This window comes from Orycteropus afer, unplaced genomic scaffold, assembly GCF_000298275.1.
Source record: "Orycteropus afer afer isolate SDZICR_OR568_19922 unplaced genomic scaffold, OryAfe1.0 scaffold00080, whole genome shotgun sequence".
NCBI classification, from domain to species: domain Eukaryota; kingdom Metazoa; phylum Chordata; class Mammalia; order Tubulidentata; family Orycteropodidae; genus Orycteropus; species Orycteropus afer.
In genome coordinates this window covers 5,716,809-5,732,222 of record NW_006921667.1, presented here as the reverse complement: position 1 = coordinate 5,732,222, position 15,414 = coordinate 5,716,809, and the positions used below count along the sequence as shown (strand labels likewise).

General features: G+C 40.5%; 1 protein-coding gene across 1 annotated transcript in view; it reads right to left on the bottom strand.

The window, feature by feature from the left end:
- The window catches only part of USP22 (ubiquitin specific peptidase 22), a 138,076-nt gene that overhangs the window by 28,591 nt on the left and 94,071 nt on the right, over window positions 1-15,414 (bottom strand). Inside the window, exons 6-8 of the mRNA XM_007941438.2 lie at window positions 13,617-13,764; window positions 11,377-11,482; window positions 9,397-9,555 (exon numbers count right to left, since the gene is read on the bottom strand). Of these exons, the coding sequence (XP_007939629.1) occupies window positions 9,397-9,555; window positions 11,377-11,482; window positions 13,617-13,764 (413 nt within the window). The remainder of the gene's footprint in view (window positions 1-9,396; window positions 9,556-11,376; window positions 11,483-13,616; window positions 13,765-15,414) is intronic.

The following is a 15,414-nucleotide window of genomic DNA, read 5'->3' as shown; positions in this document are numbered from 1 at the left end:
CATCTTTCTGGTATTCTTTGCTTTCAGCTAAGATCCATCTGACATCAATAATGATATTTCTTGTTCCACATCCTTTTTTGAATCCAGATTGCATTTCTGGAAGTTCTCTGTCAATATACTGCTGCAACTGTTTTTGAATTATCTTCAGTAAGATTTTACTTGCAAGGGATATTGATATTGTTCATAATTTCCACATTTTGTGGGATCGCCTTTCTTCGCAATGGGTACAAATATGGATCTCTTCCAGTCAGTTGGCCAGGTAATGGTCTTCCAAATTTCTTGGCATAGCCGAGTGAGTGCCTCCACCACGGCATCCGTTTGTTGAAACATCTTAATGGGTATTCTGTCAATTCCTGGAGCCTTGTTCACCACCAATTCTGTCAGTGCAGCCTCAACCTCCTCCTTCAATACCATTGGTTCTTGATCATATGCCACCCCTGAAATAGATGAACATTGTCCAATTCTTTTTGGTACAGTGAGTCTGTGTACTAATCTTCTTTTAATGTTTCCTGCATCATTCAAAATTTTGCCCACAGAATCTTTCATTATTGCAACTCAAGGCTTAAATTTTTTCTTCAGGTCTTTCACCTTAAGAAATGCTGAGTGTGTTCTTCCCTTTTGGTTTTCTAACTCCAGGTCTTTGCATGTTTCATTATAATAATTGGCTTTGTCCTCTCAAGCTGCTCTTTGAAATCTTCTGTTCAGCTATTTTACCTTGTCATTCCTTCCATTTGCTTTACCGTCTCTCCATTCAAGGGTAAGTTTTAGAGTCTCTTCTGATATCCATTTTGTCCTGTTCTTCCTTTCTCATCTTTTTAATGACCTTTTGATTTCTTCATGGATGATGTTCTTGATGTCATCCCACAATTCCTCTGGTTTTCAGTCACTGGTGTTAAATCCATCAAATCTATTCTTTAGATTGTCTCTAAATTCAGGAGGTCATATTTTGGCTCTTGTGGACTTGTTTTAATTGTCTTCAACTTGAACGTGCATATGAGCAGTTGACGGTCAATTCCACAATCAGCTCCTGGCCTTGTTTCAGCTGCAGATACTGAACTTCCCCATCACCTCTTGCCAAAGATGTAGTCAACCTGATTCCTGTGTAAAGGCATTTGCAATGAGTAAATTGCTGGTCTTGCTAAAATCTATCACATGATCTCCAATGTTATTTCTGTCACCTAGGCCATATTTTCCAACTACTGGTGACTCTTCTTTGTTTCCAACTTTTGCATTCCAGTCATCAGTGATACTCAGTACATCTTGATAGCATGTTCTGTCAATTTCAACTGCAGAAGTTAGTAGAAATCTTCAATTTCCTCATCTTTGGCTTTGTTGGTTAGTGCATACATTTGAGTAACAGTAGTATTCAATGGTCTTCCTTATAGGTATATGGATATTATCCTATCACTGACAGCACTGTACTTCAGGACAGATCTTAAAACAGTCTTTGTGACAATGAATGCCACATGATTCCTCTTCAATTTGTCATTCTCAGCACAGTAGATCATATGGTTGTCTGATTCAAAATGGCCAAAACCAGTCCATTTCAGCTCACTAACGACTAGGTGTGGTGTAGTAAATTACTTAGTGTGGCTTTTCTACCCATAAGTCTTTGTAAACTCCAAGGTGGGGTTTTTTATGAGCAACTGAGGAGCTCTTGATTGCTGAAGTTGTCCACCTGGAGTATTTCTGGTGGGAGTGGCACAAAACAATGTTCTGGGAGGTGCCCACTCTCTCTCAGGTGCTTAGAGTTCTGATGCTATGATTGGCTAGTTTGACCACCCTTTCGGGCTCAAAAGGAGGCCTCCTAGAGGCAGAAATCTCTCTCTCACTGCTGGTTGAGGAAGACGTGCTGCCGAAAGAGACACGCGCCCCTGAAAGAGACACGTGCTGCTGGGAAAGAGATGCAAGAGACACGCATTGCTGAGTGAGACACTGAGGGACCAGCACTGCTGGGAAAGAGACTGTGAGAGACTGTTGGCTGAGGGACGGTGGGCTGGGAAAGAGACTGAGCATTTTCCCTGAACTTGAATTGTAGCCTGTGGTGCTTCCCTAATAAACCCCATAATCTGTGAGCTTTATGTGGCCACTACAGCGAATTATCGAACCCAGAGGAGAGGTGGTGGGTGCTTTGGGAGGAACGGTTGGTGTAAGGGCTGGAGGGAGGCAGCATGGCTGGCCTTGTAGGAATAGGCCTTGCGCTATTGATGGTAATCCTGTCTTCCTCTTGTGGGATTAGAGGAGGTCAGAACATGTGGCCTCCTTGCCGTTTTAGCACTAGGGTATCGATCTTATACATTCCATTTCATTTTTGACAACTCTCAGTTTTCCTAGATTCATACTTCCTACATTCCATGTTCCAGTTATTAATGGATATTTGCAGCTGTTCTACTCCTTTTTGAGTTGTGCCACATCACCCAGTAGAGGTCCCAAAAGCTTTATCCCATCCGTATCATTAGGTTGTCTCTACTCTGGGAGTCAGCTCTTCCCCAGTCCCTTCTGACCTGATGGGCTCATCTTCTGGCACCATATCAGACAATGTTTCAGGGCTATTCATAAAGTTTTTCAGCAATATATCATACAGTGTTTCACTACTGTTCATAAGATTTTAATCAGTCAAATATTTGAGAGGTGGATGGCCACCTTCTTCTCCCTAGTCTGTCTTAGTCTGGAAGTACTGCTGAAACCTGTCCACCACGGGTAACCCTGCTGGCATTTTGTAACACTGGTGGCACAGCCTCCAGCCTCAGAGCAACACGCAAGCCATCACAATATGACAAACCGTGGTGTAGTAAATTACCTGGTATGGCTTTTCTAGCCATAAGTCTTTGTAAACTCCATGGTGGAATTTGCTGTGAGCAAGTGAGGAGCTCCTGATTGTAAATGTTATCCACTGGGGGTATTTCTGTTGGGAGTGGCACAAAGCAATGTTCTGGGAAGTTTGCTCTCTCTCAGGTGCTTAGAATTCTGATGTTATGATTGGATAGTTTGGCCACTCTGCCAGGCTCAAAAGGAGGCCTCTTAGAGGCAGAGGTCTCTCTGACTGCTGACTGAGAAGGACATGCTCCTGAGAGACACACGCTGCTGGGAAAGAGATGCAAGAGACACACATTGCTGAGAGAGACACTGAGAGACATGCACTGTTGGGAGAGAGACTGTGAGAGACTGTTGGCTGAGACTGAGTGTTGTTCCTGAACTTGAATTATAGCCTGGCGTTTCTCTTATTAAATCCCATAATCTGTGAGTTGTGTGTGGCCACTGCAGTGAATTATCGAACCCAGCAGAAAGGTGATGGGTGCTGCGGGAGGAATGGCTGGTGTCAGAGTTGATGAAAGGGCTGGAGGGAGGCAGCATGTCTGGCCTTGCAGGATTAGGCCTTGGGCTATTGATGTCATGTGATTCTGTCTTCCTCTTGTGTGGTTAGAGGAGGTCAGAAGATGTGAATTCCCTGCGACTTTGGCACAAACTGACAAAGAAGTTCGTCTTCATTAGTTGTTCCAAACCACTCTGCTCACTTCCCCATCTCTCCAGGGCCCGGCGTTAAATAAAACTGCCCCAGAAGCCCTGAGCGACACGCCCACCTACCTCTCCGGGGCCCGGCCTTAGAATAAAGCCACCCCAGAAGGCCCCGAGTTGCACGCCTGCCTACTTCTCTGGGGCCTGGCCTCAGAAAAAAAGTACAAGCAGCACAGCTTTCAGTATCACAGCAACACACAGGTCATCAAAGTATGATAAGCTGACAGACAAGTGGTGGGAAGAAATTAAAGTCACCACAGTATGGTAAACTGACAGATGAGTGGTGGGTAAAAATGCAAGATTCTTTTTACCATCTTCTGCAGTCTGAAATGATCAAACATGCAATCAAGATGCCTTGATAATGACTGGTTTTTGGAATGTGAAAGCTGGAAACAAAGACAACACATCAGTAATTGAAAACTATGGCCTTAGTGATAGAAATGATGTCTAAGATTGCATGACAGAATTTTAGAAGACCTATGACTTATTTATTGCAAACACTGTTTTTAATAACACAAACAGCAACATGAATCTTGCCAGGTGAAATATACAGGAATCAAACTGAGTACATTTGTGGGATGAGACAATGGAGAAGTTCAGTATAATCAGTCAGAACATGGCCACAGGCCATCTGTGGAACAGATCAATTGCTCAAATGTAAGGTTATGCTGAAGCTGAAGAAAATTCAAACTAGTTCATGAGAGCCAAAATACAACTCTGACTATATCCCACCTGAATTCAGAGACCATCTCAAGAATATATTTGATGCACTTAACACCAATGATAGGAGACCAGACAAGTTGTGGGAAGACATCAAGGACGACCAGGAAAGAAAAGATCAAAATGGATGTAAGAAGGGACTCTGAAACCTGCTCTTGAATGGAGAGTAGCTAAAGCAAATGGTATAAATGATGACTTAGAAAAGCTGAAGAGCTCAAGAAGACAGAGTAAAATAGTGTAATGAAATGTGCAAAGACCTATAGTTAGGAAATCAAAAAGGAGAAACACAATTGGCATTTCTCAAAGTGAAAGAACTGAAGAAAAATCCAAGCTCTGAGTTGCAATACTGACAGATTTTATTGGCAAATTGTCATTTGAACAGAACAAGGGGATGGTGCATGGTTTAAAATCAGGAAGGATAATCAGGGTTTTATCCTTTCATCACACTAATTTAATCTGTATGCTGAGCAAATAATCTGAGAAGCTGGATTATATGAAGAAGAAAATGACATCAGGATTGGAGGAAGATTCATTAACAACCTGTGATACACAGATGACACAACTCTGCTTGCTGAAAGTGAGGGTGACTTGAAGTACTTACTGATGAAGACTGAAGACTATAGTCTGCATATGGATTACACCTCAATATAAAGAAAACAAAAATCCTCACAACTGGATCAATAAGCAGCATTATGATAAATGGAGAAAAGACTGAAGTTGTCAAAGACTTCGTATTACTTGGTTCTACAATCAATACCAATGGAAGCAGCAGTCAAGATATCAGACCACGTATTGTTTTGGGCAATCCACTGCAAAAGACATTCCTTGGAAGGCAGGTTGGGCAATCTACTCCCGTGGTGATACTGCCTCAGAAACACAAGGAGAGGTTGCTATGTCGGGTCAGCCTTGACAGCAGTGAGTTTGGTGGGTTTTTTTCCTTTCTAAGACCAAAGATGGCTCCTTGAAGACTAAGGTGTGCCTAAAGCAAGCCATGGTATTTTCAATCGCCTCTTATGCATGTGAGAGGTGGACAATGAATAAGGAAGATGTAAGAAGAGTTTATGGTTTTGAGTTGTGGAATTGGCAAAGAATACTTTAAGTACCATGGACTGATAAAAAAAAACCTAACAAATCTGTCCTGAAAGAAGTGCAGCTGCAATGCTCCTTGAAAGCGAGAATGGCCAGACTTCATCTCACCTACTTTGGTCATGTTGTCAGAAGGGATCATTCTCTGGAGAAGGCCCTCAAACAAGATGGATTGACACAGTGGCTGTTATAGCTTGCTCAGGTATAGCAAGGATCATGGGGCTGGCACAGGACTGGGCAGTATTTCGTTCTGTTGTACATAGGGTCGCTAAGGGTTGGAGATGACTTGATGGCACTTAACAATGACAACACTGGCTAATTATTGAATGAAGCAGGAAGCATCAAAAGACAGTGGAAGGGATGGAGTTACTCCATCAAAAAGAACTGGCTGACACTCACCCATTTCAGACCGTAGCATAGCATGTGACCAAGAATGATGGTAATGCAGGAAGAAGTTCAAGCTGCACTGAAGGCATTGGTAAAAAAAAATAAGCCTATCAGAACTGGCAGAATACACATTGCTGTTTCAACAAATAGATGCACACTGGAAGCACTCATTCACTTATGTCAAGAAATTTGGAAAACAGCTACCTGGCCAACCAACTGGAAAAGATCCATATATGTGGTCATTCCAAAGAAAGATGATCAAACAGAATGTGGAAACTATAACAACATCATTAATATCACATGCAAGTAAAATTCTGCTGAAAATCAAAAAATGGTTGCAGCAGTGTATCAACAGGTCTGCCAGAAATTTAAGCTGGATTCAGAAGATGTGGAACGAAGGATATCACTGCTGATGTCAGATGGATCTTGGCTGAAAGCAGGGAATAACAGAGATGTTTACTTGTGTTTTGTTGTCTACACAAAGGCATTCAACTGTGTGGATCATAACAAATTATGAATAACACTGTGAAGAATGGAAATTCCAGAACACTTAATTGTGCTAAGGAGGAACCTGTACAAAGACCAAGAGGCAGTTATTCAAACAGAACAAGGGGATATTGCATGGTTTTAAACAGCAAGGGAGTGGATCAGAGTTGTATCTTTTCACCAACCTTATTCGGTCTGTATGCTGACCAAATAATTGGAGAAGCTGGACTACATGAAGCCAGACTATATGGACTACTTCCTCTACTGAAGGAAGACTCATTAACAACCTGTGATATGCAGATGACACAATCTTGCTTGCTGAAAGTGAAGAGGACTTGAAGTACTTACTGATGAAGACCCAAGACTACAGCCTTCAGTACGGATTATACCTCAATATAAAGAAAACAAAATCCTCACAAATGGACCAGTAAGCAACATTATGATTAAAGGAACAAAGATTGACACTGTCAAGAATTTCACATTACTTAGATCCACAATCAGTACTCAGGGAAGCAGCAGTCAAGATACCAAATGTACCGCATTGGACGTATCTGCTGCCAAAGACGTCTTTAATGTGTTAAAAAGCAAAATGTCACTTTGAGGACTAAGGTACATCAGGCCCAAGTGATGGTATTTTCAATTGTGTCATATGCATGTGAAAGCTGGCTAATGAATAAGAAAGACCAAAGAAGAACTGATTCACTTGAGTTATGGTATTGGTAAAGAAATGGAGTGCCAGAAGAATGAACAAATCTGTCTTGGAAGAAGTATAGCCAGAATGCTCCTCAGAAGCAAGGATGGTGAGGCTTGACCTCTTGCACTTTGTTCATGTTGTAAGGAGGGACCAGTCCCTGGGAATGGACATCATATTTGGTAAAGAAGAGAGTCAGCAAAAAAGAAGACCCTCAATGAGATGGATTGACACAGTGGCTGCAGCAATGAGCTCAAGCACAGCAACAACTGTGAGGATGGTGCAGGCCCAGGCAATTTCATATTGTTGTATGTGTGGTTGCTGTAAGTCGAAAATGACTTCATGGAAACTAACAACAACATAGTTATGCCTTGAACTATGACCTTTAAAACAGCTTATCTGGCTTCATAATTTTATCTAGATGATCAGGCTCACTAAAACACTTGAAACTTATTCTTTCAGACCATAATAAAAGACTAAAAAAACATGTCCTGTATTCAAGACTCCAGAGGTCTTATAATCATGGTTCACTGATCTTTACAATTATCTTAAGCAAGGCTTCTATTTAAATTTTGATAATGTTTGAACATACAGTGCTTTTTTTAAATAAGATTTATGTATTCTGACATAATGCATTAATCAATCAAAAATGTTTTTCAAAGTTCCTGATAAAGTTGTATATATAGCACTTTAAAAATCTTAATGAAAACACTGATTCACTTTATGATGACATGTTGCCCAATGAAATTATCTATTAAACTTACATAGCAATCTGGTAAGGGTGTTCTGACTACTTATTTTTAACACCATAAAGAGAATATTGCTAGAATTATGGATGTTATATGTGCTTCTGCTAAGGCTTTAAAAGGAAATAATGAAGAGGTAACTGGACAGCAGAGGAAGGGATAAGAATTTTATAAAATGACAAAGAACTTGTGTGAACTCTGTTCAAATGTTTGGCAGAAGGTTAAGCTTGAAAGTGATGAACTTATATATTTGGCTGAGGAGATTTCTCCTTGGAGTCTTGAAAGGGCAGTATGGTTTCTCCTTGCTGCTTACAGCAAAATGCAGGAGAAAAGATTTGAATGAAAAATGAACTGCAAAAGGAAACCAAAACTTAAAAGATTTTAAAAATTCTTTTGTACAAACTAAGGAAACATGTCCTTTAACTTTCACAAGGGCTTGGATACACAGTATTTTGTTAAAGTGATTACGCCTGTGATTGATGCCCAGAGTGGGTCACTGGCCACATGGTCTCAGAGAACAGAAGATTATTTTCAACGCTTGAGAGGTAATGAAATTTGCTCTGCTGGGTTGTAGACTTGCTGATACTCATGATTTCTCCCATTTGGAACTAGAATATCTCTGTGCCTATTCTACCATTATACTTTGGAAGCAGATAACTTGTAATCTAGGTTTCACAAGTCCACTGATGGAAAGGAATTTTGCCCCATGATGGATTATGGCCAAAGTTTCAATCCATACTTTATTCAGATGATTCAGAAGATGACATTTTAGACTTAGAGATGATATATAAGACTTCTGAGATAATGTGATAGAATGAATGTGTTTTGCAAAATAGGAATGGTAAGAATTTTGGTGGGCCAAAGGGTGGAACATAATGGTATAAACTGTTCCCAAACAAATGTGTTGGAATACAACCTTTATTACAGATGTGGCTTTAATCCTATTTGGAGCAGGATTTTCTTTATTACGTTAATGAGGTCCTACCAGTATAGAGTGTGTCCTAAACCTCATCACTGCAGAGTGATGTAAGGAGCAATACAGGAAGAGAAGCAGGCAAGAAAGCAAATACAAGGAAGATGACAAAGGCAGATAAGTCTGCAAGCCCAGGAACCCAAAGAATTGCTGACACCTAGAAGCAGAAATGGGAGCTCTGGTAGCATAGAGCCTAAGGCACTTGACTGCTAACCAGAAGGCTAGTGGTTCAAACCCACCAGCCACTCCTCAGAAGGAAGATTGGGCAATCTACTTATGTAGTGATACTGCCCCAGCAACCCAATGAGGGGTCGCTATGAGTCAGGGCCGACTCGACAGCACATAACAACAGAAACAGAAATAGAAAAGACCTCTCCCTACAGCCAACACCCTAAACTAGGATTTACAGCCTCCTGTGAGAAAATAAATTTCTTTCTTTAAAACCATCCACTTGTGGTATTTCATAGTAGCATCAGGAAACTAAAAACTTGTGATGCAGATATCCTATAGCACAGGGCTAGATGGACAGAAATATCTACTCACTGTGCATAAAGATGACAAACTAGCATTAGCTCTTTGGTGTCAACTATAGACATTTGCAAGTTAACATCACATCTTCCCTCAGTACTCTACACAACGCATGTTAAAGAAAACTCTACTGGGATCCTGGTTTGGCCCTGCATTTAAGGTTTTACTCTAAATCAACCACCACTGCTAAACAGTCTCAAGGCAAAGAGAGACAACACAAAGAAGCGTTTCCTTTCCCACAGAAGCACTGGCAGGTTCCTTACCTCCGCAGGCAGTCTGTAAGTGTGGTGGTACCTGACGCATGGCTTTCCCCATTCACCATGCTGCCCTCACTCCCTGGGCTCAGGGGCCAGAAGGGGGTGGAAGAGCCAGGCAGATCCAAACTGATGTCCCAGAATGGGTCTATGGTTGTGGAGACCCCACTAGAAGCAAAAGGAGATAAGAATATATATGAAAATGGACAGTCTACTTAAGGTTCCACAGAAGATACCACCTATTGGGGTGCTGTTAAATATTCCTCTGCTACTCTGCCTCTTTGTTCAAATGCAGCCTGAGTCAGGTCCTAGGTGGACTGTACTGGTTAAGCAGGAATGCTCTCACTAAGCTTGTCCCTGACTCTTGGGTGGAGTTGTGGGAAGGGGAAACATGTGCAAATCACTGAGGACAGGGCCTCTCCTAACACAATGGCCTTCAAACATGGAAGGCCTTTACAACCACTTAGATTTTCTGAAAAGTGAAAATTCCCAAGGTCTATGTCCAGAGGCTCTGAATCAATGGTGCATCCATGTTGACCAACTGTACTTTGTACTCTAACAAAGCTAACTCCCTCCTAGCAATCCATTTATACATATATATAAACAGGAACTTTACTATAGATATTTAATACAAGTGTAGCTCAGAGACCATCTCCAACTACTGGAGTTCAGTTGTTTAGGGCTAATGAGGTGGCTGTTCAAAATAGTGGTCTAAACTGTGTAGGGCAATGACCCCAACAAAATATGCAACATAGCAGAAAAAGCTCTGCTACACTTACATGCAAAACCTTCTTGTCAGCTTGTTCACCTGACAAAACTGAAAGCAGAAATCCATAGTGGCTTCCAAAGCAATTTTAATGGATCATGACCAGAGGTTTTTTTTTTTTTTAAATGAAACTGAATAAAAACTGTCACAGTGCTGAGGTTAAAGCATAAATCAACAAACATTCCTTCTGCCTCTTGGAGCTCTGACTCTATCTGCAAGGACAGAGACTATACTTTTAAAGAACAACAAACACGACCACAGAAAAAGTAGAAAAAAAAATCTTAGAGAAATTTCATCACCCAAGATCTGGCTTTGCCTCTCTCTAGAGACAGCACCAAGTCCCAAAGACTTTTCAAAGAGGAGGGAAGGAGGAAGATGCAAATGTAGAGGAATATGTGGTATAGTAACGTAGCCTGCTTAAAACCAAGACAATGTTCAAAATAACTTTTTTAATGTTAAAAAAATGTCATACATGAAGGCAAAAAACTTTGAAGAACCATCTGTGCAGACAAAATTAATATGGACTCAGGCTTTAAGAAATTCACTTATTTTTAAAACTTTTCCTTATGATTATAAACTCTATCAGGAAAATCTTTTTATTAAGTCTACTTTATTTCAAAAGGCCAAAAATACTTCCAAAAATTAGTAACATTTTCGTATTAATAACAGAAAAAATTAGGACTCACATGCTCTCCTGTTAATAGAGGCAAGGTCCTGCATTCTCTAAGGCTAGTCAACAATACCAAACATGAGGTATGTTGAAAAGCTTGAATCTCTGTTCTAGTCCTTGAAGGCAGCTCTTTTATTTGGTTCCTGGTGTCAAAGACTATAAGGAAAGCAGAGAAATGTAGGAGGAAGCTTAAAAGAAAACAACGCTAGCCATGGACAATAAGAAAAAAGCCTCACCACAGCTGCCTGATGTGCTGCCCTAAGCCCACAGGCCTCCCAAAAGGGACACTTTTCAGCACTCAGGTGATCCATGCACTTCTCTTGTGTCTCTTCTGTCAGAGCTGTGAAAGAATACTTTGAAAACTTCTCAGAATAGTGATTTTCTTATTGCTGGAAGATATACTGTGATGTTCAATAAAGCGACATCCATAGTGACATTAGTCACACAGACAAGACCAAAAACCCAGTATGTGGCCCTGGATGGCCCAGACTACATGTTCTCTGGTGTTTCAGAGGAACACCCAGTACCTTCACAGCTGAAAGCATACACTTACTGGCAGACCTGGCAGGTGACGTCTGACTGTAGCCCACCCGTAAAAATCTGGTCGATGATGCAGTTGCAGTGGTTGGGGTTATTGGCCTTCTTCCCATTATCATCACCTAGGGTAGAGGACAACAAATGACTGTAGAGTCCATAAGACACTGTAGCTTTGTGGCACAAGTCAGAGAGGAAGCTTACTCAGCAGAGTCATAATAAAAGAAGTGGGGATAACACTTTAATAGGATATTTAATATCTGCCATTTAAACACAGAAACTTGTGGGGGCAGGGGACCAGCCAGTTTATTGTAATTTGATGAGAAACCATAGTATCTGGATTTTCAACTTCCTTCTTAAGAAAGAGCACCTTAACTTCTATCTTAACACCAAAATGCATGTAACACCCAATAACAGGGCAGATTATTGATTTCCTTTTTCATATGCAGAATAATTAATGTTTCCAGTAAAGTAGCCCAACAAATTTTAGGTCCAATCCTCCTGGGGAAGCTGTCATCTCTCTCTCTCCCTGCACTAGATACAGTGGTGGTTTAATACTGGGCATCCTGACTTCAGCAAGCAGTACTGTAGAGCTCCAATTCAGTCTTTACCTAAGAATCTCTTTTGCTCTGAATCAGTTCCTACAATTCTTGAACTTTAGGAGAACAGCTTATGTTTTCAAGTCAGTTATATGTAGATAAGTACCATCCCATTCTATCTAGTCCAACACAAGTTTTATTTAGATATGTGTTTTGATATATGAATATAAAACTTAAGTAGCAGAATATAAGAAATACGTATTTGTAATATACAATGTATTACATAATATACCAGAACCTGTGTGGCCCAAGCAGTTTGCTGTTGGCTGCTAACCTAAAGGCTAGCAGTTCCAACCCACCAAGCAGCTCCATGGAAGAAAAGCCTGGTGATCTGCTTCCATAAACATTACAGCCAAGAAAATCCAATTGAGCAGTTAGGTCTATTCTGTTCCACATGAGGTTGCCATGAGTCAGGGACCAATTCAAGGGCAGCTAACAACGTAATGTAAAATGTATTTTATATATATATATATGGTCGCTATGAGTCGGGGCCAACTTGACGGCAAACAACAACAACAACAATATATATATATATATATATATATATATATATATATATATGTATTTTTTTTTCCCCTATAGAACTTTGATTCAACTAGAGAATGGGGCTAGTGCATGTGGCTCTATCTATGTATCTAAAACTAATAAAAAAAAAGTTAAATTGTTACTGAAGAATAAAGGATGGGCATTAGGTCTTCTGATAGCTGCTTACATTATTTACACTTAGGGAGATAGTACTACTCAGAAGGATCTCAATTTCATGGGACAAAATGTTTAGAATATGGGAAAATAAATACTGGAAGACCCAAAGGAAAATAAACTGAATGATGCCCTGAAGGTCACAATCACATAGACAACACATAACCAAGTGCATCCTGGGCTCAGCTACATGACCATCCCATACACTGATAAGCTAGCAATCTCAGTGCAGGACCATGATGGCCAGGTTTGTAAGTAGAAGAACCTCACACTTCTTTTCAGGCCTTTCAAATGGAATTATGTCAGAAGTAGATCACAGTAGTCTCATCATTTTTTGTTATATGAACATTTTAACAGCTATATGTTTTAAAAATACTGATTTTTAAATAGAGTTCTGAAAGTTACAGAAGGCTTTCAATTATTCTCAAGGGCTTGAAGTAGTAGTTTAAAAAACTGTATTGTTTCACAGTACTCTTTTCTGCTTGGATGTTATATTTCATAGTAAGAAACCAAACCTACCTAAGCTATTAAGCAAGTTTTATTCTATACCTATGGCAAATACCCTGTATACGGCTCATGTAGATAAAAGAGTTAAGTACAAAAAAAGCAGAGTCCAATGCCACCACAGTTATCAAAACAAGCCACCATATTTCAAGTTTAAGTTGCTTCTGATATATAACTAAATATGCCACAGACCATTTGTGAAGCAGCCCAGTACTCTGAACAGAAACTGACCTGGAGATTGTAATAGCCAGCTATGTTAAGGCTATTCCATAAATATGACTTGGCTCTTTAAAAGACATCAATTTAAGAGAAAATTAGCAAAATAAAATACAACTGGTCACCCACAAGCTCCTTGGTGCCCAGTGTGCGTACCACCACTGTATCCTGTCCATGGGGAAAAGGTTAGTCCAGCACCCTGAGGGGTAGTAGGGGAATGGGCTTGGCAGAAGGCTCCCACCTTTGCAGTGCCTGTGGAGGACATCCAGTGCCGCGATGAGGAATTCGTGGGCATCTTGCTGCTCATACCCTGCCAGGTGCCGGGCATGTGTCCACACCAGGTGCAGAAGTTTGTATGGGATGTGGGGAGACCGGTGTCCAGAGTAAAACTGCTCCAAGAGAGAGGGAGAGAGACAGAGAGAGAGAGAGAGACAAGGAAAAACACTTGTCATCAATCAAGGTTACACTATGAACACAAGCACACACAATAGATAAAAAAGGATATATACACACATATATCACAAACATATGTATATTTATGTGCATGTATATAAGTTTTTTTTTAAAGCTGCCTAGAATTTCGCTATGAGTCAGGCCCAACTCGATGGCACATAACAACAACAGTATAGTTAAAGCATTGGGCTGCTAATCAAAAGGTCAGTGGTTTGAACCGCCAGCCACTCTGCAGGATAAAGATGAGGCAGTCTGCTTCCATAAAGATTTACAGCCTTAGAAATCTACGGGACAGTTCTACTCTGCCTATGGGTTCACTACAAATCAGAATCGACTCAATGACCATGGATCTTGGTAACTTTGATAAAAATGATTCAATTACTACCTCCCCCATCCCCACAAACTATTTTTTATTTCCACTCACTGGACTTTTTGAGTCTACATATGGCTTCTACCTTCCCACCACCTAGTTTTCAATAGGTAAATCTAAATGATGAGTTACGACTTGCTAAACACCTAAGGCATTTGACTGCTATCCAGAAGGCCAGCAGCTCAAACCCACCAGCCACTCCTCGGAGGAAAGACTAGGCAATCTACTTTGGCAGAGATACCACCTTGGAAACCCAAGGAGGGGTTGCTATGAGTAGGAATCGACTTGACATCAATGAGTTTGGTTTGGTTTTGATTTTTTAATGTGAGATCAAATGCAAATAAAAATGACTTGCCCAACATTAGCTTATTCAAAGCATTAGCTAAACCAACTCAGGCACATGTCTGCCAACACTTAACACTTGAGTCACATCTGCAGGAGCATAACTCAAAGCACTGCTATGATCATACATGATTTAAGGAGCATGAGCATCACAATCTCCTTGCTGCAAGACTAACTGCAGTTGGTTCCAGGGCCTGCCAGCCAACTCAATGAAGCAAATACTCCATCAAGTCCGTTACGACACCAGCCTAGCAGCAAACCTTACATGCCAGAGCTCCAGCACTAGGTAGGTAAGAATCCAGAAGGCTCCTTCCTGGCTGCTCAGGTATGGAAACAGGAACATGTACCATTGTTTAATGTAAGTATTTTAGATTTCAGGTAACATTTTAAGTTCCTTAGAATGGATTACCTACCATGTATCTTACCTATGAACACATTTATAATTCTAAATTATAAATTCCAAAAATAATCATGGAAACAAAATGACATGGTAACAAATAGACTATTATAAATTGATAATAATGAAATTAACTTTGTTTCAAGTTCAAAAAGGGCTTCCATTACACTCAAAATACTCATCCACTTCCTATTACATGGCACTTTTTTAGAAGAAAGCAGAATGAGGTGAGCAAGAAATACCGTATTCTTAAGCAGGCTTAGGATTATACTCACTAGCACTGAGGTGAGAAAAGGTAAGGGGGGAGAACAGTTCTAAGGAAAAGAGACACTAATATGATTTTCTTATAGAGAGAAGAATTAATAGCTACTGTTGACAGGTAACAGAAAAGGAAATCAGAGGCGGGGCAAGATGGCGGACTAGGCAGAAGGATTGCACAGACCCTCTTCAACAAAGAAAAGGGAAACCAATTAACAC